Below are 23,816 nucleotides of genomic sequence, written 5' to 3' on the forward strand. Positions count from 1 at the left end.
ATGTTCATAGATTATTAATTATCTAATGCTATTAATAAATCGTCATGACAAGTCGCTCAACTAATAATGGGTGAGGACCATCCTGTCAACAAAAAAACAGAAGATTGGGTTCAAGTCCTGACACTCCCATAGCTACAATCACATTATAGAGTAGTTTTTTAAAGTCAAATATGGGCTTTGCCACTAACATTATTAAAAATTATACAAGATATGTTGAATGTCTTTACAATGTCTACGGGGAGAAGTTGGCCCAACATACGGATGTACTTGGACATGTTTGTATGTGAATCGTAGTACATATATGGGGTAGTCCTATATATTCTTGACGCGTTGAGCAACAAATTTAATCCAGTTGGGATAATGAACATGTTGAGCAACAAACAACTTGACATATTTACAACTTTTTGACCATTTTAAAACGAAATTATTGTTACAGTGAATATTTATATAACAACGAAATCATGTATTCAGTAATCATTTAATTGATTGATTACAACGATTAAGATCTTTTTATTTTTGTTTGTGAAATTCAACCGTGCACATTTAGTTTCTTAGAACAAAGTCATTTCATATTTGAGAAATAATAGTCCAAGCTAGTGATGGAACTTGAACCCAACTACAGAGAGGGTAAAAGTAGTGATAGAGAGTAAATACTGAAAAAACTTTATTTTTTAATAAAAAATGTTTTAGTGTAATTTTTTTAAAGCCGGATCGGGGCAAGCACCCCCTCAGGTGACCAATGGTTTACACTACAATTGAAACTTCTTTTTTTTTTTTTTTTTTTTTTTAAATAAAATAAAAAGGTGGCTAATGGACTCAAGGTTTAGGAACTAGAAAGGTCAAAGGTGGCCAATGGTTTTTGACATTTCATATTTTAAATAATGAGCTTATATCCTTATCCTAATACGAAATGTAGTCCTATGGGCTGTGATGAAACTAAATTATGATATATTTTGACTTTTAGAATAATTTAGATTGATAAATAATAATGACGGATTAGTTATCAATGTATTGAAACTAATCATGGTAATGTTAATTTAATCAATGAACTTGATAATTGAGATTTGTGTCTCGTGACATCCTAAATGAAGAAAGGAGAAGTCACTTGATTTTTCTAATAACTTCAAGCAAAGTGTTATGCTGGGGGAAAGAAACCCAACCTTATGGTTAAAAGAATCACTTCGATATCGTCTGACTAATGACACTTTAGTAGTGATCATTGTAAACCAAAAATATAATACTTCATCCGTCTCACAAAGAGTGTCATCAAATTAAGATATGTTGGTTAAAATGTCTATTTTGTCCTTAGTTTAATATGCTACTACTATTTGAATTCATTATCTTCCTTAACAAAGTAAGTGAAAGAAAAAATTATAAGGCCTGTTTCTGATGACATTGTTTGCTGGAAGGATCATCGTGATGAGCTATGTGATTTTTCAGTTCGAGCTGTTTGTGAGTCGATTAGGACAAGGTCGAATGTTGTACCATGATTGCAGTTGTTTAATTAGTTTTCACAATGTATCCCTAAACCTTCGTTTCTTTTGTGGTTACTCATGGGTGAAAGACTAAAGACTCAAGATAAACTACGACAATGGAAGTGCGGGATGGTTTCTTAATGGTCAGTTCGTTGTGAAACAAGTGTCAGATTCTCATGATCATTTTTTTTTCTCATGCTCATTTTCTAACAAAGTGTGGCCGTTGGTTAAAAATCACATGGATTTTCTGTTTATTTGTGACGGTTTGCGATTTTATCTCCTTTTGCCGAACGGAATGTGGTTCGTATCGTTGTTGTTAAGTTGCAAGAATGGAATGTGGTTCTGTGTATGTTATTTGGCAAGAAAGGAATAACCATTTGCTTGGCAAGAGATCGAGAACGATAGATCAAGTCTTCAAGATGGTGTCATTTAAATGGAAGAACAAACTGTCTGCGCTTCAGATGAAGGAAGATTGGAAGATTCCTTAATTTGATATATTTTTGTTCTTTGTTAATGTGCGTGTTGCACGAGTTGCTTGTTTGCTGGCCGTTTGTGAGGCTATAGGGATTTCTCCTATAGTAGTTTGAACTCTCATTATTCCATCCTTGTTTCATTAATATATTCACCGCATGAAAACCATTTACCTAAATAATAAATTATAAATAAATGTTTTGCTAAATTCCATATATAAAAAAGGTAAAATTGAAGTTTCAATGACTCTTTCAATTCGAGACATATATAAATAGTAGCGTGGACTCTTATTATGGGACGGGGTGAGTAATAATATTAACTTGCGCAGTTGCGTGTAGAATGGTACGAGTATTAATGAAATATCATTGATCATTGATAGACATACAAACTGAAGTCATCAATTTACTGCTTGCAAATTTTTTTTTATCACATTTCATCTTCACAATGTTTAACGACCCATTCATTTCTTTTATTCATGGCTAACAAAACTAACTTAAAAACTCAGTGAGTAGCTAAAAATCTGGTTGAAAAGACGAACTTTTCAAACCTACATGCTAATTATGATACAAACATACATAACCTAGAACTCACAGTTGGGATCAAACAAGTTGTAAATGGGTTTTTCTGGATCAAAACTGGACATGGTTGTTTAATTAAATGGGTCATTTCATTAACAATTTGCAGGTAATAATAATACAAGGTCTCATGGAATATTTACATGAATGTATCCTTCCGTTTGTTAAAATAAGAAACATTCTCTCTGAGTATGCTGAGTTACAAACATACAACATCTTTTGTTGAATTTATTCTATATTTTTCTGGACTAAAAAAAATAAATTATAAACAATCCTTTATTCAGAAAAATGTGGCAACTCGGATATTCAAAAGTCATCATCTTGGTGATGGAGTCAATAAGTCAAGCCCGATGTCCATTCCTTTGTAGGCAATTGGAGCATACATCCACAATTCATCAGAGCTCAATAACTGCAATTATCATACTAGTACGATTCACACATCAATAATTTGAATTTCTTACTAAATCGAAGTTACCGTATTGATCCTCAGAACACAAAAGAGTGTTCCCTTTTGCTTTAGTATAAAAAAGCTTTTAGTTTGCTCACCTTGATTTGGAGCTGCAAAAATTTCACATACTGAACAGCGTCTTCAAGCATTGTGCTTATATCAACCTTTATTTATATTAAAAAAACATTATAAGTTAGTTATCAGGGATACTTTTAGATACTACACAATTAACAAACACAAGTATATATAATATCTATATATAAATACTCACCTTTGTACCATTAGGAACAAGCTTCTGCAATACTCTTAAACGCTCGTTTATTCGTTCTCTTCTCTTCTGTAAAAAGAAAATAAACAGTTCTAAGTTCACTGAAAACGAAAAATTAATTTTTTAAGAATACAATATATTGCAGTTTCATGATGAATATTTACCCGTGCATATACACTTTGTGAATCAGTTGCCGACCCCCTATTTGCTTTTGTCTTGCCACTTGACTTTGAAAATGTCGGTTTTGGGCTAATACTTGACTCCTGGGACCAGTTAGATTCATCATCAGATCCATAAATTTTCGTAATTTGGCCGTTAACTGCTTCATGGTCATCGTCAACTTTGTTGGTTTTATAAACAAAATTTTTACATTTCCTACGCTTTATATTTTCCCTGTTCTCATGGACCTACATACAAAAATTACATATTTTACAGTTTAGCATAGTGATTACATCAAAGAATGACTAGTAACATAAACATATATTAGCAACATGTTTAACTTACATCTATCATGCTACAAGAACGTTTAATAGAACTTGCAGACAATGCAGGTTGCGCCACAAATATTTCGTTTACATCGACCTCATCAGGGCTCATGTTTAGTTCATCTTGTGGCCAGAATGTAGATGGTACTTCAAAGGCAGAAAAATTAGGTGAATTTGTTGTAGCAGGAAAATTTTCGAGCAATTGTGCCATAAAAAAGGCTTCGTCGGAGACGTTTACTTCGCTAAATGTGTTCCATTCGCCTACGATTGTAGCCACGGATTCCATGTTTCTTAATTAGAGTGAAAACTTTAGGTATAGAAGGTACTATTTTTTGATGAAGTTAAGATAAAACATGTATGAAAAGACCTATTTATAGGTGTAGTAGTATAGTTTTATTAGTTAAGTTGTATTAAATTAAAACACGAGTAAATTAAATATGAGATTCGCGATATTGTTTTAACAACTAATAAAAGCCTGTCAGGGGTTAATACAGCTAGCTATATCTAACCTTTCAGGAGTTTTGAATCAGATTAGAAACAATAATCATGATTATTGAAGAGGCAATCATTGACAAGGATATATATAATATCTACCTGCAAATGTTATTAAAACTTTATCTTATGTATGTGTCAATAGTTAAACTCTTATAAGCTATAACAACAACTCATATTCGATACCTAAATACTAGCTAACTCGAACCGAGCCCGACGTTATCGAGAACGAAACATAAAATGATCCAAACTACTACAACAAGATCAAAGCTAAATTACCTAGCTAAATCACAAGAAACAAAATGCAACAATAACATCCACATAAGGAAAGATTTAACCGGCTTGAGATGAACGTTTTTTCAAGCCCCTCCGTTGTTTGCGTGTAATGGTTTGGGGGCATTTCATCTATTTGATGAATATTCCTTTATTTTAATAGTTATCGTTATCGTTATTTTAGCAACAAAAAAAAAACTAAAAAAATTCTTCTCATTTCACATAAAACCTCGTGTCTAATATATAAAGGATAGAATATAGAATATACATCCTCTTTTAGGTAAATAACTTGTATCTAATAAAAATAATGAAGTACTTAAGGAATCGAACATAATGCATAATGATGCAAACCTGTATGTAGATACCCAAATCCCAATGGGTCCTACATGATGCAAGCCAAAACAGGACATTCAGAAGACTTCTCATACCGTGTGAAATTATAAAATTAGACCATAACAAACTAAGAATTTTTAAATAGTAATTTTGTTTTCCTGGATAAATAAGTGTGAAACAATCAAATTGATAGTAAGTATCAGTTACTTGCAACTTGAAAATAACAGCATTTACAATAAGTGCACACATGATGTGTCAGGCTGCAACCACACTATGAGTATGTTTCGCAAAACTAGCTGGTAGCTTGTAGCTGTTAGTTGGAGGTGGTAGCTGTTTTGCCAAACATACTCATAGAACTCAATTTAGTATTTTTATCTTAATAAGATCTCTCAGATTCACACTATACAGGAGATCTCTTTCTAGATGTGATATATATGACGATCAATATGCATGATTAGGCCATAGAAAAATAGTTAATCAGTATGAGTTAATCCTAGATTCAATCTCATTAGTGGAGCTATTCACCCACTCACCCATATTACTATATTATCTAATAGACAAAAATGGTAAATAGTCACTAGGGGCATTTTCGTCCTTTCACTTTTTTTTATTTTAAATTCTAGTCATATTTCACTTCACCAACAAAGACCCCCACACTTTTTCAACTATTCAACTAATAGACAAAAATGGTAAATAGTCACTAGGGGCATTTTCGTCCTTTCACTTTTTTTTATTTTAAATTCTAGTTATATTTCACTTCACCAACAAAGACCCCCACACTTTTTCAACTATTCAAATCGACCCCCCAAACAGTGGGTAAAGTGTTAAATAATCATTTTCATAAAAAATCTTAGATAAACTCCACCCAAATATTCAACGGGTCATATCTTCTCGCTCGCAACGAGTTAAATTTTTCTGACACCATCGTTAAACTCGAAATAATTTTAGGAACACAATGTCACTAACTATACGCAAAACGGACGCTTTTTAAAAAACGCTAAATATTTGGGGTACTTTTCATACACGTTGATTTTGCGTTAAATTTTTAAAATTCGATAATTACATAGCTAAACGCGGAGATGGACATATATTGTTAATTTAAAATAACATTTAAATCTTTCACGGGTTATACCTTTTAGTTCGACTCGAGTTGCGCTTCAACGACATCATTCGTTAGCCACGAAATAATTTTACTAACTAAACGCAATAAAATACATCGAAAACCAAACCCGCGGCGCGAAGCGAGGGTTCAACAACTAGTTTAGACTATAAGCCAAAAATCTTATACCTAAGCAATAAACCAAATCAAAGAAATAGCACCCAAGATCTTACTTTGTTAAGCATTTTCAGAATATACACGAAGACGTAATTCATAATTATTGTAGTATAAGAATGAAAGGCAATAAGACCATATCCCTAATTCTTCCTCTGTTAAATTGGAACCATGGTTTAGACCTTCGAACCTCATTCAACATTCACATGATATTAATCAATACATTTAGACTTACTAAAACTAGTCTAATTGAAGTTTATGTTAATCGTGTGACGATACATTCTCAAAATTCACTAACCTATAGATTGCATTCTTATAAATTAAAGTCTAACAAAACAATTCCCAATCCAATATTTCATTCAAGATGCAATTATTAAAATACAATCCTTAGAAACTAGTATCAACTAAGCATCTTAATATCTGCTGAACTTTTTTTTTCTAAACAGCAGTTCGAGATCACCCAAGGGGACTAAACGACTCACGCATTCATCTCCCGTAGTTGCATAACCCGCCCCCAACTACTGCTCAGGAGGAAACCCGGCCCAATCCAAGGGTATGAGCGGTAAAACCCCCTCCCCACTGCCCCCACAACGCGATGTGCAGAAGGCACCGTATGCGTGGATGTCAAGGGTTGCACCCCACGGAGTCGAACTCCTGTGACCTGCAACACAAGTGTAATATCTGCTGAACTTATTGTCTCTTAAAGATAATTTCTTCATCTTAGTAGTGAAGTTAGGGTTTAGGGTACATGAACAAAATGAATAAAAATCAAATGTATATGATTAACAAAACCTAAACGTAGTGTCGTATCAGCTACCATACAAATGCGATTATCTAAACCAAATATCCAAATATGATATATTATTTGCTTAAAAAATACTAGTATAAAATAAATTAAATAATAGAGGCACGCACCAGGTGATTTGGGAAAAGAATAAGGCGCCAAAAATGCGTGAGTCCGATATTCCCGGCGATGTTCCGGGTTGTCGAATGGAGTTAATTGAAGGACACATAGACAATAATAAAATTAGACTTGAATCGACGTTTTAATCTGTGTTTTCGTTTCTTGGCGTAACACATCGAATCAATCCTACATGGATCTGGCATTGACTTTGACCAAGAAAACGTGGGGAAAATTTTAAACCCTAAATTGCACGATGGCTGAGGCTGACCAACCCTAAATTACAGTTTAACAAAAAGTAGTTGTCACGTGTATTTTGTTGTTATCTCATTAGTTATCAATATTTTTTTTAACTGCAAGTTTTGCATCACAATCATTTATTTCAACGACATTCATCATTTGCACACACACGCGTTTGGGAGAAAAAATGAATCACATTACAGGAACCTGATTCTTTAACCATCCTGAATGGATCCGGAAGAAAACACTCGAGTGTCAATCTGAATATCTATATTTCAGGCAGATTAATTAATAGATGGGTAGAGTGAGGCTCGAACTCATGACCTAACCCCTGCTCCAACACACAAGGTGAAAGGAATGCCGTTGAAGCAATGCTTCGTTGGCAGTTATCAATAATTTTTACTTATTTTTTTTTATCTTAATTCTTACATATAAAATATGAGTATAAAAGAACTTTATCTTAACTTTATAGTTGTTCTCTCAGTATAAAAGAACTTTATCACATTATTCTTTTTCATTTATAGATGTGGACAATTAATTTAGAACATCTCAAAAATGAATAATATACAATAGATATGAGACGAGGAGTTTTGTGTAGGTACTTATTACTGAAAATTTGGCGGGAAAGTACAAATATCATTATACGAATGTGACGGCCTTGTAAATCAAGTAGGTCAAAAGCATGTCTGGCAAATCAAACCCATAGTCTAAAAAATGGGTTCATTGGGTCTTAATATTAGGGTCCAATAGGGTCTCAATTTATAAAGGATAAGATATCTTGTGGGTCTAAAATTGAACTACTTATATCACAAGGAAAAAGTGACGGGTCCAACGGGTCCTATGTTCGGGTCTAATGGGTCCTACGTTTTTTATGCCCGTTTTCACCACAAGATTTCAGCGCGCGTTTTCATTGCCCGTTTTCGGCACGCGTTTTTGGCGCTAGTTTTTCGTAGCGCGTTTTTCGAAGGCGGTTTTCAGCGCATTTTCGGCGCGGTTTTTGCAGGGCGTTTTCAACGCCCGTTTTCGCAGCGCATTTTCGCAAGCGTTTTCGGCGCGAGTTTTTCGCAGCGCGTTTTCGTCGAATGTTTTCAACGCGCGTTTTCTAAAAAAATATTCATTTGAATTCATAAATTAAGTTGAGATCCAAGGAATCAATGAGAGCGCGACATGTGGCGTGAAAATCACATGTGATTGAAAAACAAAAAATTTCAGAATTTTTTTTCCGAAAAAAATTTCAAAATTTTTTTTTCGAAACTTTTTTTAAAATTTTTTTTTCGCATTGCGAATCCGAAAACTTCAATTGGGAACGCGAGTCTGAAAATGAAAACGGAAATCGGAAACATAAAAAAAAAATTCAAATTTTTTTTTCGATTTTTAATTTTTTTTTAAATTATTTTTTCGAAACTTTTTTTTTCGCATTGCGAATCCGAAAACTTCATTTGGGAACGCGAGTCTGAAAATGAAAACGGACTCGTTCCCAAAATTTCTAACCCGTTTAGACCCGGACTCGTTCAAACCCAAACCCGTTTTGACCCGACCCAAACCCACCCAACCCGACCCGATTGCCAGGTGTAGTCAAAAGAAAATAAAGAAAGGGTATACACGGATCTCCTAAATTTGGGAATGGTTACGTGACAACAAAAAGGCGCGAAGAGGGACGAGTTGACTTTCATGACCCGTCCTAATCTATCTGGACGAATACATTACATTTGGTTACATCGCGAGGTACTTGACCTCTATATGATACATTTTACAAACATTGCATTCGTTTTTTAAAAGACAAACTTTCATTACATCGACAGTTGACTGGCATGCATACCATTTCATAATATATTCAACTATAATTGACTTAATAATATTCTTGATGAACTCAACGACTCGAATGCAACGTCTTTTGAAATATGTCATGAATGACTCCAAGTAATATCTCTAAAATGAGCAAATGCACAGCGGGAGATTTCTTTCATACCTGAGAATAAACATGCTTTCAAGTGTCAACCAAAAGGTTGGTAAGTTCATAGGTTTATCATAAAACAATAAAATTCATCATTTTGATAGACCACAAGATTTAAATGCTGCATTGTACAAATGGGCACGAATCCTATACCCACCTGTAATGTACATGCGATATCTTTTAAATACAGTACACCTTTCTCGTGTACGAAATCATCATTCATAAATCTTAGTAACCGTACACATATCTTGTGCACAAAAATAACATACACATAACCTGTGTATAAAATCATTCTCTCGATACATAACAATCATTTTTCATTCATTGATTGGTTTGGTAACCGACCTTAACATATAATGCGCATAATAATATCCCCAAAACAGAACATCTCGTCTGTATAATAATCATATAAACTTCGAAGTACTAAACACCACGCCCACTAGCCCTTCCGTCTAGTGAACATTCTGGGTGGGGGTGTTAAACCCGGTAGCTACCTTTAGGATTCGCGTCAATTAGGCGTGCACTAATTCTCAAAATTAGTGATGTTCCCTAATTCTTATGTTACCAAGCAATAATAATCAGGGGGAAAATATTCATATCAATTGTGGCAATTATCACGTCCACATAATTCAATGGTGGCAATTATCACGTCCACATAATTCATTCGAGGAATGTTTTGGTTGTGTCTATCTCGTCAAACATTTATAAAAAGCATTTCATGTATTCGCAGTTCAAAATATATTTCAAAAGCATTTAATAAAGCAGTTGTAAAAACAGCGCATGTATTCTCAGTCCCAAAAAATGTAAAGAGTAAGAGGGAGCAAATGAGCTCACATAATGTATTTTGTAGTAAAAATACATATGACGACATTGATCAATGAAGGGTTGGCCTCGGATTCACGAACCTATATCATTTATATATATATATTAACACACATAATTGTAATCGAACAAATTTATGTATTATTCTTAGTGATATAATTATTATATTTAATAATTTATAGGTTTCCTTAATAATTTAGGTAGATATATTTGCTTTATTTACTTTAGATAGATAATTATTATTTATTATAAAAGTACTAATAGAGTTATGTTATACGTATTAAATATATTTTGATATAATTAATATTTAATTGTTATAATGTTAATAATAGGAGTAATATTAATAATATTAATAATAATGATACTTATAATAATAATAATAATAATAATAATAATAATAATAATAATAATAATAATAATAATAATAATAATAATAATAATAATAATAATAATAATAATAATAATAAAGATGATAATAATAATAAACTATATAAAATTTTTAATAATGATAATAATAAAGTAAAAAAATTATTGTTTTTACAATAAAGATACAATTTTGATAAAATTTCTTAATGCTAAATAAAAATACTTGTTAATAATTATATTAATGTTAATAATAGTAAAGATAATAATAATGATAATAATAATAATTATAAAAATGATAGTAATAATAATATTAATGATAATAATAATAAAATGTATTATTTTTATAATAATAATAATAATAATAATAATAATAATAATAACAATAATAATAATAATAATAATAATAATAATAATACCCTTAAAAGAGTTTATAATCTTTTCCCAAAATAAATATTACTATAGCCCTGGCTCGAACCTGACCTCCCGCTTAACAACCCACACCCTTAACCATCTGCTCCATTTACTATTTTCCAAATTAATTCGTATCTTAAATTTATTAAACCGTATATCTGTTTTCATCTTCATTAAGTAATGATCATTTGAAAGTCCAGTCCACCAAAATAAAATGAGTCTCGGCCCAATATATAATCTGATCTCGGCCCAACAGCAGTCTCCTAAGCCCAAGTTTATAGAATTCCACTTAATGATATTTATTTTATTTAAAACTTGGTTATTTAATTTTATATATATATATATATATATATATATATATATATATATATATATATATATATATATATATATATATATATATATATATTTAATCAGATAGATAATCGGATGGATCAAGCACGATTCATCTTTTCTTCTATTTCTCAAACCCTATCAATTCCTCATCTCCTTACAATCCCTTTCCTTTCAACTCTGATCACGCTAAAATTTATGAACTGCTCAAATACTTAATCTGATAACCCTAAATCGAATCCTAACAGCTTACAATTTCCTATGTATTCTATTCACGATATGTTCCAATTCGAACCCTAAATTGGTTTCAGTTCGTTTTAAAAATTCGATTTCTAGAACCCTAGAGAATTCTGTGCAAGTGTTTCTGCTATGGAAACAAACCTACATAAACCCAATCTCAGGTCTCATCATTCGAGATGATTCTTGTGGACGATCAAGTAAGATTGTAACGACCCCGGATTTTCCAACGTTTATTTATTAATAATTATTATTAATACTTGTGATTAAATGAATGTATTTTTATACATTTACTTGTTACCATGATTGACTTTTAATTGCCCGACACGTCTTTGTGACACGCGAACTTTTCACGAATAATATTTCGGATATTATTTACATTCATGATTAAGTTTTATTAATCATTTTTAATTAACTAAGGTTTCTAGTTAATTACTTGGGCTTTATTGGATTTAATTGTTAACTACTAGAACTTGGGCTTTTATTAGTGTTAATGGACTTAAGAGCCCACCATACTTCTTTAGTAGACTAGTTAGCCCATTTTACTATGCAAGTATTACTTTCAAACTTAACTAAATTGATTAGGCATATGTAATCAAGTTACAAGCTCTTTACACCTAGTTCCCATGCAAGGCCATCTTATAACCATCTTTTAGTCAAATTACATGAAGTAACTAGTGAACATTTCCTTTCCCCCTCCCCCTTTGATGACCGTCGGCCTATAGGCCTTTGGAGTGTGTTTTTGTTTTCAAATTTTGATTACATAGTCACTCATACTTACTTCACTTCCTCACACACACAAAATACTTCCATTTCTCTCAAACTTTTCTCTCTTTTTTTCTCTCATCTTGTAAGTAACTTGAACAAATACTTCTCTTCTTTCTTTGCTTAAAAACTGTGGCCTAGATACATACATATCATCATCATTTGCTTGTTTCTTTTACTTGTTTCTTGTTATTGTTTGATTACTTGTAGTTGTTGTTGTTGTTGTTGTTGTTACTTACATGTTGTTAAGAATCAAACTCTTTAGTTTGTTCTTCATATTATCTTGTTTATTCAAGAACATACAAGAACATAAACTTTCTAGTTTATGTTCTACACTTAATATTTTTAAAAGATTGTAAGTTCATGTGTTGTAAATCATTACTTGAAGTTCATGTTGTAAACTTAAAGTTTACTTCCTTAAAGATCAAGACTTTGGCTTGAATCTTTAAAAGTACGAACAACCATGAACTTGTAACTTGTTTATTTAGTTTATTACTTCATTCTTGCACTTTTTAAATTCATGATTCATGTTGTTGTTGGTCAAGTGTTACTAGTTAACTTTGATCTCATTTTTCTTGAACTAAAGTTAACTTTAAAAGTTCAAGAACATGGAAGTATAACTTTTTAGTTGTAACTTCATATACTTGTGATGGATCTAAGTTCTATAGCTTATGGTCTACTTATTTTGTCATAATCAAAAGCTTGAAAGCTTACATATACTTTACAAGATGAAAATCTAAGTTTTATAGCTTATGGTTTCATTAAAGTAAAGATTCAAGTGTTATTACTTAGGATTTAACTTAATAACTTTAGATCTAGACCTTTGGGTCTTGGATCTTCAAGATCTAACTAAGAACTATGTTCTACAACTTAAGATCTTGATTAGTTAGTTTACTTTCAAGTTTGTAGTTCAATATTACTTTTATAGTTCATGTATGTGTCGGATCTAAGATTTTGATGTAACTTTAGTTCATCAAGCTACTTGCAACACTTAAATGAGTTGTGCTACATGTCTTAGACTTACACAAGTGTTATGATGGTCAAACCTTGGTTAAGATGATGCAAACACATCAATGAGTTGTACACTTGAAGCTATATGCATCAAGGATGAGAACCGTGATGAACATCAAGCACCAAGAAACCACCGGAACCTACTGTTTACTGTTTTCTGGAACTGGTCAGACCACCTGGGCTGCTGTAAAGATGATTTTCAGTTTTATCAGGTCGTGTAGATAACTTTTCATTTAAGACTCGTCTTAATCCGAGTTACGGTTTAGGATTTATGGCCCTCCGATCGTCACTATGTCCTTTTAACGTTGTGCTGAAAATTCTGACCTACTCGCACTTAGACCGTCGCTACGGTAAAACGAAGACGAGTTTGCTTATGGAATGTTTACCACAATTAGAGGACTCATATACGGAGCCATGACCACTAGTCTCACCTTATTTCAGTAGGTATAGAGGCCGTGGTGACTGACTGAAGTCAGCCTTTGTTTTAAACTCTTTTCATGAATGAAACTTACTTTACACCCTTTTGTTTGGTGATGAATGATGATGACCCTTAAGACCTAATTTACATACATTTAAACCTATTGAGACGATTTACTGACTTAGTAATATTTGACTTAGGTTGAGGACTTTTCGGACCTACGTACTTGCTTACTTCCCGACTCGACTTTACCACTACTTTACCATTGTGAGTTATAGCATCCCTTTTTACTTTAACTATTTTGGGAAATGAGAATACATGCGCATTTTACGTTTTACATACTAAGCACGAGTACTTAAACTTTATATATGTGTGGGTTATACAACGGCATAAACATTCCCTTTAGTTCGGTAACATTTAGTCATTGGTTTTTGAACCGGTGAACGCGAATCTTAGATTTGGATCCATATGGTTTGACATCCCCACTCGGGCTAGTCGCGCTAGCATTTAACGAGTGTTTAATACTTCGTAAACATACGCACTCACCAAGTGTACTTTCAGGGGGTTATAAACGTTAAGTTAGTTACCAAGTGCCCACGGTTAAACATATACTTTACATACTATTTTGAAACGCTTATTGAAGCACTGAAATCTCGTGGCCTACCTTACATACTGTTATACTAAAACTATAGCTCACCAACCTTTGTGTTGACGTTTTTAAGCATGTTTTTCTCAGGTGCTTAAGGTTAGCCGCTTCCGCTGTTGTACTAGTCTTGCTGTAGACACCCGCTGCTTTAGAGATGTCACCACATGAACGTTTATCTTGCATTCATAAACATTATTACTTTTGAAACTATGATTTGTAACGACCTATGGGTCACATACTATTATCCTTGCTTCTATTCGTTGAAGCATACTTTTGGTTGTTAAAATTTGATGTTGGTTAAGACATCACCTTTTATCATGAATGCAAACGTATTTTGAAATAACATATAGTGTTTGACCTTGTAATGATCCTGTTGTTGATGATTCGTACACGATGGTTTTGTACGGGGCATCACAAAGATACCCTATAATCAAATTATTATGATGTTATTATTATTAATTAATTTTTTTTGACAGTCTTTACTGATTTAGGGATTGTTATGCACATAAAATTTTAATTGCTTAAGAATTGTGATAACAAAATTACTTTTGATTGTTATTATTAATTTTACTGTTCATGGTATTGACTATTAGTAGAAATTAAGTATATAGGCATCAAGTGATTATATTGATGGGTTTCAATACCTTTTGGTAACAGGCGATGGCTGTTTTTCTTTCGGTTTCTAAACAGAAAAAGAAGAGAGGTGTGGTGATTTACGGCTGTTATGGGTGGTTTCAATGACTGCAATGTGACAACCCGGAAATTTCCAATCAAATTTAAACTTTATCTTTATATTATTTCGACACGATAAGCAAAGTTTGTTAAGTTAAATCTCAAGAATTTTAAATTGTGTTCATACATTCATTATAACCTCGACCAAATTCAGACGATTCACGAACCGTTATATATAAATAAATATGTATATATATGTATATATATATATATATATATATATATATATATATTATAACTTGAGAATATTAATAAAGTATTAAACGTATAATACTTTACATGATCGTATTTGTTTCAATATGTTTATCGATGGAATTAGAAGTTAATATCAAATTGTTGATTTATCAGATACATTATGATATGATTACGGGTCTATGTTATGAGGTCCACTGTGATTTAAGAAATCTATTCTTTTTGACAACATTCGGAAAATGGTAAAGTGATTTATAAGTAAGAACGTGAAGTGTAAATAACTTAGATGTTGGATATCGACAAGTTAAGTAACTCGACATTTTTCATTAAGATGATTTCATACGTTTATTTAACTTTTGAACTTTATCCCATGCTTCACCAACAAACTGTAATTTAAAAACTTGAAACCTATTATGAATATATATGATTCTACTTTTTTAAAACATTTTATGATATAACGATTTCCATTATTTTAACCTTTAAACAAAATGATTCTTAAAAATATATTTGGTTTTGGAAAACAAAATTATTATATTTATTTGATTTAGTTTCAAACGTACAAAAACGTTTTCAGTTTAAAAAGAACTTTATTATTAAAACGTATATAACTTTTATAAATATCTAGAACCACTTTTGACAACTCATTACTTAACTAGTATGATAAAGATAACGATATTTATATTTTATTTTATTAAATATATATAACGATTTAAATTAATATTATATATATTTATACGCGTATTATACGTACATAGTTTTATACTTTTACTATACTTAAACTTTACCTTTACTTTATTTTTACTTTACTTTAACTTTAATAATTCACTTTAATAATTCATACTTTAATAATTCACTTTAATAATTCATACTTTAATAATTTACTTTAATAATTCATACTTTAATAATTCACTTTAATAATTCATACTTTAATAATTCACTTTAATAATTCATACTTTAATAATTCACTTTAATAATTCAAAAATCTATTATAAATAGAATTCAATAGGTTTCATTATTTCATAGAAACTTGAAAATATTTTTCTCTAAACTCACTCAATCGATTTACATATATATATTTACTCCGTATTATTTCAAGATATTATTAGTATACATAAAATATTACGTCAGAGTGCTGTCCGAGTGATTTCGAAATTGTTTTTTGAGTGGGATTGGATTAAGGAAATTATGGGTTATAGCTATGGAGGTGATTGGTATGGTTCATGGGTATGCTCGTGAGGTCAATATAGTGTTTATCATCTCCGTTGCGTCTACGTACCTTTCCTGCAATATTGAATCTCAATATTGATACGTGAGTACTCATAATTTAACTTTTACATACTAAAGTGTATCCCTGACTAGTGCTCGAGTATATAGGATTATGCATGTTTGTACTTTTGATATTGCCTTTAGTTAGGTTATGTTGAATCCTGAATTAGTTATATATGCGACTGAGATAAGGTATAAGATATGCATGTCGTTGGAAAGCTAGCGAAAAATTAAGAACTTTTCATTTAGATATCGAATAATTTTGATGAATGGATTTGAAGTTATAGTCCATCGAATTTTTGTATTATTATTAAAAATGATTATTATTATCGTCGTTATTATCGTCGTTCTAGTTTTTTCTTATTATTATTATTATTATTATTATCTTTATTAATAAAAGGATTTATCATTAAAAATTGTTATTTTTTTTATTATTACTATCGTTATTATCGTTAAAGTTATAATTAGTATTATTATCCAATTATTATTATTATTATTATTATTATTATTATTATTATTATTATTATTATTATTATTATTATTATTGGTATTATTATTATTATTATCATTATTAATATATATATATCATTATTTAAAAATGGTTATTGTTATTGTTATTATTATTATTACTATATTATCATTAAGATAATTATTAGTATTATCGTTAATAATGTTATAGTAACTATCATTATTAATATTAGTGTAATTAAAACAAATATTTGTAACACCTAATTATTTTGATTACTATTATTATCATTATTACGAACACGATATAAAAGACGATTAAAAGCTATTAAACGAAACGATTAGGAAATAATGGGTAAGAGTATCATGATGAAATTAAAATATTATAAGATATTGATTTAGATAAAATTATCGTTCTTATTATTTTTATCATTACTATTATTATTAAAATTATCGTTAGTATTAAAACTATCATTTTAAAAAAAATTATCATTTTAATAGAAATGTCATTGTTACTATAAAATATCATTATTATTATTATTATTATTTTAAATAGAATTATTATTTTAAAGATAATATTAAAAATTATCGTAAATATTAAAGTTATCATAATTAGAATTATCGTTTTATCATAATGTCATCTTAGTAATTATAAATATTGATATTTTTATAATAATAATTATTATTACAAAATAATACAACTTTTACTTACTATCATTATAGATATTATTTTATCAAATAAATATTTGATACAAACATATTTTACTACGTGTAATAACTTACTTTAATAATACGTATCATATTATCTTTATAATATTAAATGAACCCTATAAATTTTATTACTTAATATATATAAAAGTATATTTTATTATATAAATATAATATAAAATTTTATTTATTAATAAATAAATTATATTATTTACTCTAATAAATCTTTTAAAAATATTTAAAAATATAAAACGACGATATTTAAACTATATATTAATCATGTATAAATTTTTGGAAATTATTTTGAGTCAAATTTACTTTTGTTGACTTTTGCATATTAGTCTCGAGCATTAGGATTGTGGTACGCTATGACTTGACCTAATTGGTTAGACAAATATTGACCAACACATAAATATATATAATTAATTTAGGTTCGTGAATCCGAGGCCAACCTTGCACTTGTTCAATGACGTTATATGTATTTTTACTACGAAATACAGTATGGTGAGTTTCATTTGCCTTTTTACGCTTTATATTTTTGGGCTGAGAATACATGCGCAATTTTTATAAATGTTTTTCGAAATAGACACAAGTAATCGAAACTACATTATATGGTTGAATTATCGAAATCGAATATGCCCCTTTTTATTAAGTCTGGTAATCTAAGAATTAGGGAACAGACACCTGATGTGCAGCGGGGTAGTATATAAAATAGTTATTATTTTACTAGGAAATACTATTAAATACGATACAATTTTACACAAGATATTTATTTATTTATAGAATGGATATACTTAAACCTTGCTACAACACTTATAGGCAGTGTACCTAATCGTACAGTAGTGTAGTTTTTAGTAAGTCCGGTTCGTTCCACAGGGAAATCTTTAAACAAAGCTCAACGCTATATTAGTTTACTTTTATAAAAATACAAATATATATATAGGTAATATTATTATTATAAAGGGGGGTTTTTACCGTTTAATGACCGGTTTGTCGATTTTAAAACTTTAGTCGCAGTTAAAACCTAATGTAAAATATAAAATAAATACAAGACTTAAATTAAAGCGTAAAGTAAATAACGATAATGAAATTGCGAATAATAAAAATGCGATAAAATTAAATTGCGATAATTAAAAAGTACGATAAATAAAAGTGCGATTAAATAACAATAAATAAAAGTGCGATAATTAGAAGTGCAATTAAATATAAAATAAAGGGAATTAAATGTGAAATAAAAGAATTATGCTTATTTAAACTTCCGTAATCATGATGTTTGACGTGTTGATTTTAGTTTTATGCCCATGGGTTAATTGTCCTTTGTCCTGGATTATTCAATATGTCCGTCTGGTTTTTGTCCATAACAGTCCATCAGTCATAAATATAAATTGCAAGTGTCCTTGTCAAATTATTATTATACCCGAAGATAAATATTCCAACTAATTGGGGATTCGAATTGTAACAAGGTTTTAATACTTTGTTTAATGAATACACCAGGTTATCGACTGCGTGTAAACCAAGGTTTTACTACTTTGTTAACAATTACACCAATTACCCTTGAATGTAATTTCACCCCTGTCTTAATTATTCTAGTGGCTATTAATCCATTCCCGTGTCCGGTTAAATGAACGATTATTCGTACATATAAATACCCCGCCCATCGTGTCCGATCGAGTGTATATGGTAATTTATAGGGACGCCCAATTGTAAATCTTTATATTAACATTAACAAACTTTCATTTAGTTAAACAAATATAAAGCCCATTAATAGCCCTTAGCCTAGTTTCCACAAGTGTCGTTCTTTTATCCAAACCCCAATTATGGTACAAAGCCCAATTACCCAATTTTAGTAATTAGCCCAACATCATGATTACTTCGTTTTAAACAAGCATAATAATAACTTAGCTACGAGACATTAATATAAAAAGGTTGAACATAACTTACAATGATTAAAAATAGCGTAGCGTTACACGGACAGAATTTCGACTTACACCCTTACAACATTCGCTAACATACCCTTATTATTAGAATTATAATTAAAATTAAAATATAAATTATAAATATAAATATATTACGTATATATTGAGAGAGATTGAGAAAATAAGATGATAAATTCGATCAGAATTCGGTTGGCTTTATAGCCAGAAGTGAAATTTGGGGCTCCGCGACTCGCGGCAAAAAGCCCTTCAAACTCCGCGAGTCGCGGAGAGGTATTTTCAATTCACACCCTTGGAGTTTCTGGCTGCCGACAGTTTTTAATATATATATATAATATATATATAATTAATATAATTAATTATATATTATATTATATTTATATACATAGTTAACTTGTAATTTTTAGTCCGTTGCGTCGAGCGTTAAGAGTTGACTCTAGTCCCGGTTCCGGATTTTCGAACGTCCTTGCGTACAATTTAATATCTTGTACTTTGCGTTTTGAATCTTGTACTCTTGTGATTTCGAGACGTTTCTTATCAATAATTGGAACCTTTTTGATTGTCTTTTGTACTTTTGAGCTTTTTGGTCGTTTGCGTCTTCAATTCGTCGAATCTGTCTTTTGTCTTCACCTTTTATTATTTAAACGAATATCTCTTGTAAATAGAACAATTGCAACTAAAAGCTTGTCTTTCTTGAGGAATAATGCTATGAAATATATGTTCGTTTTTAGCATTATCAAATATTCCCACACTTGAGCGTTGCTTGTCCTCAAGCAATATTGTCTTGAAATACTAGAATCACTTCTTTATTCTTCACACTTTGTACATCAGTGATTTCTATACGGCGGTATAAACAATGGTAGTAACGATATGGTTTACAGTCCCACATGACTATAAAAATTTAGATCCATTAAGGAAATTGGATCTTTATGAAAACATTTGATCTTTTGAAAATTAAATCTAGTTTTTACCCTAGATAAGTTTTCCGGAATAACCCTTTACCGGTGTTTGCAAAATATTTTTGTGGGTTTGGTGGGTTTCAGATTTGAAAATTTTAGCTCAAAACTTGCGGTTTTGTGTCACCCACTTGCTAACCTTGTATTTGGAAAGCAACACGTCCAGTTTACTTGTTCCGTATATTACCTTTCGGCAAACTACCGTCCGGTTGTAAAGGAAAGCGTTGAACAAGCAACTGTTTAAGGCAATGTCCCGTGACATGCTTTTGATTATGGTCTATAACGTGTCGGACGCAATTACTATCCTTGGTAGGAGCAATAGTAAAGCTCACCCTTATAATTTGTCGGTCTGGCACAAGGTCCTGTCTTTGACCATGCTATGCAACCACCGTTCTTACGGTTGACACCCGATTTAGTTCAGGTGACCTAATGAATTCCAGGTGAATTCCTAGGATTTTACGTTCAATGGTAATGAACGCATTGAAAATAGGGTTTTCAGAAAACAAATCGGTTTATAATTTTGATCAAAATATTTTTTCGTTTAAGCTCGAGTTTAGATATCATTGAATTCCATGAGTTTGAATTCTCAATCTTTAAGGTCAATCTCTAGGATTGAGTAATATCAGTCTTAAAAGCTGATTTTTAATCTTTAAGGAGATTATCCTTTCTGGGGATCTGATTCATTAGTCTTATCCAGCTAATTTGCACGGTGCCTCCCCATTGTACGAGATAAATCCTTCTCATGGTTAGGATAAATCTGACCACTTGACGACCCTGTTTAATGCTGAGGTCCGTGGATTTCCTGCTGATTTTAGTGATGATTTTTCTAGATTTTTCGTCAACCTACAGCTGGTCTGGACGACAACTTCATGACCTAAATCAAGAAGCGCGTGTCTTTTTCGGAAGACTTTACTTCCTTTTAGTGATGGAATTGATTCATCGTGTAGATCCATTTCTTCTTTTCTTTCATCGGGTAAAACAGTTTAGTTTAGTCCAAAGCAAAAGTATTTTCAGTTATTTGTTACAGATATATGTGACATATGTTTAAAATAATTTGGTAAATTTTCCCACACTTGGCTTTTTATTTTTCTTTTTATCGTCCTCTATTCCATTTTAAATGAATTTTAACATTTTAGTTTGTTTCTCAATTTATGTCCTTTCCGAGGTAACAATAATTTCGGTGTTAAAATCTAGTTTTATCGTTCATAAATGTGTATAAACATGATTTTAATTCATTTAATTGAAAATTTTGAAAAATTTTACTAGAATTGGGTAGTCAGTATATAAGACTAGGGCTGTTCTTTTTTATCAGAGAGCACTAGATTCTAATACAACTACTGCTTTACTAGTATTTTTAATGGTAACCAAGTGTTTAATATAAAAATTTTAAAATCCGAAAGAATTTAATCCCTTCCCACACTTAAGATCTTGCAATGCCCTCATTTGCAAGAAATCAGTAACAATTTAAATTATTGAGGGTGATTTGTGTGAAAATGATTAAATTTTTACCAAAGTTTCCAAATATATTGGCGTTTGTTTGCTGAATGATAAATGGTGCACGTCATTTGTTCATTCCGTCTTGTTGTTATTTCACATATATTTTGCATCATTGTCGTCAAAATTACTTGCTTTTGCTGAACTTAATGCCAGTCTTTGAAAATGCGTTGTTTTACCCTGTTGTTTACATAAGATAAACTGCAAACATATATACATATTTTTGAAGTTTGGTTTATTACCCCACATTCAAAAATTATTAAAATCTAAGAATAAAAGTTAGATAATTATAAAAATGATTACAATATTAACAAAAATATTAAATACATCAATAATTACAAATTACATAATAATAAAAAAAAAATAAGTAAACTAAGGATGATATTGGTACCAATAGGGGTTCCACGCATAACCATAAGTGCTATAGAATGCTTCGGCAGGGTCATACGTAGGATATGGTGGCTGCATCTCTATCGACCAAGGAGGGAAGACGGGTTTCGGTGTAGGAATATAGTTTCTACCTATATGTTGGCAATGTGCTATGATCTGGTTCTGATGAACTTGCCAATCTTCAAATGCTCTCTGTCTAGCATTTTCGTATTCCTGAGAAGCTATAAACCTATGTATTTCTTGCCCCCCTCCTACATTACCTTGTTCCTGGTTTCTCTCTACCTGTGGATGTCTACCATTGTATCGTACTGCGGCGTTATTTCGCCGCTTCAACACTTTCGCACCATGGTATACATTTAAACCTATAGTGTCGCGGGGTTCTGGCTCTTCTACTAATAATCCCCCCCGACTTATATCCACACCGAGATATTCACCAATCAAAGTAATAAAAATACCACCTCCTATTATGCTATGTGGACGCATCCCTCGAACCATAGCTGATAAATAATAACCCACACAATATGGTATACTTACAGCGCTGTGTGGGTCTCGAATACACATATGGTAAAACAAATCTTGTTCATTTACCTTTTCTTTGTTTTTACCCCTTTGTGTAATCGAGTTAGCTAAAAACCTATGTATTACTCTTAATTCGGCTCTATCTATATCCAAATAAGAATAGTTTCCCCCTTTGAAACGGTGATGGCTTGTCATTTGACTCCACACACCGTGTGTATCAAAATTTTCATCTATTTTCCTACCGTTTAGTATCAATCCTCTACAATCGGCAGACGCTAACTCCTCAGGCGTATATATACGTAAATCCTGAGCCATGTCCAGTAAAGACATGTGGCGCATCGAACCGCCTAACAAAAATCTAATAAAAGAACGATCGGTTAAACTAGCTACCCGATCATTCAACTCTATACTACATAACAACTCTTCACACCATACTTTATATACAGGTCTTCGTATGGTGAATAAACATATCCAGTCATTAAAAGAAGAATTACCATACCTCTGTACCAGTAATTCCCTAATTGGCCCGGCCAATTCTACAGCTTCCAAGGGTCCCCATTCTATGACCCTCGGTACCTCAACAACCTTGGAATGAAGAGTATGCAAACCCCGTTGATATTTTGGATAATCTATCCAAAGTCTGTCAAATCTCAGGTTCGGGTGCAACTGTTCCAAGTGCATATCTGAAAAGGTCATGACTGGATGAGGTACATCCTGCTTGTAGTAGTTATCTACCTCCTGTTGTTCCAAGTTCTCAGCAGGAGCATGACGGGCTTGGGATGAAGATTCACCCCTTTCATTCTGTTTTCTTGAGTAATTCTTAGATATCATCCTTCTCAACATGATTGTAGTGAAAAATTTGAAGATTAACGGTGAAAAATCGAGTTTTTGGGATGATTTTCGTGGGTTTTCTCGGGTTTTTTCGCAGCAGAATTCGCAGTGTTTTTGTGTTTTGTGTGTACA

At 31.3% G+C, this 23,816-nt stretch overlaps 1 protein-coding gene across 1 annotated transcript; it reads right to left on the bottom strand.

The window, feature by feature from the left end:
- Positions 1-2,837: 2,837 nt before the first annotated feature.
- LOC139873631 (transcription factor bHLH84-like) lies at positions 2,838-3,779 on the bottom strand. The gene is made up of 5 exons (XM_071861569.1): positions 3,742-3,779; positions 3,402-3,644; positions 3,241-3,306; positions 3,068-3,133; positions 2,838-2,930 (listed from the first exon to the last, which is right to left on the bottom strand). Exons 1-5 carry the CDS (start codon positions 3,748-3,750, stop codon positions 2,838-2,840), a joined length of 477 nt encoding a protein of 158 aa, XP_071717670.1. The 5' UTR covers positions 3,751-3,779.
- Between the last annotated feature and the right edge of the window lie 20,037 nt (positions 3,780-23,816).

Source organism: Rutidosis leptorrhynchoides, chromosome 10 (assembly GCF_046630445.1).
Source record: "Rutidosis leptorrhynchoides isolate AG116_Rl617_1_P2 chromosome 10, CSIRO_AGI_Rlap_v1, whole genome shotgun sequence".
In the NCBI taxonomy this organism is placed as follows: Eukaryota; Viridiplantae; Streptophyta; class Magnoliopsida; order Asterales; family Asteraceae; genus Rutidosis; species Rutidosis leptorrhynchoides.

Bases quoted from the DNA above. Each gene is read 5' to 3' on its own strand.
- LOC139873631 (XM_071861569.1), bottom strand. The intron at 3,307-3,401 runs GTAAATATTCAT...TTCTTTTTACAG, and splicing joins CACAAAGTGTATATGCACGG to AAGAGAAGAGAACGAATAAA. The intron at 2,931-3,067 runs GTGAGCAAACTA...TGATAATTGCAG, and splicing joins TTTTGCAGCTCCAAATCAAG to TTATTGAGCTCTGATGAATT.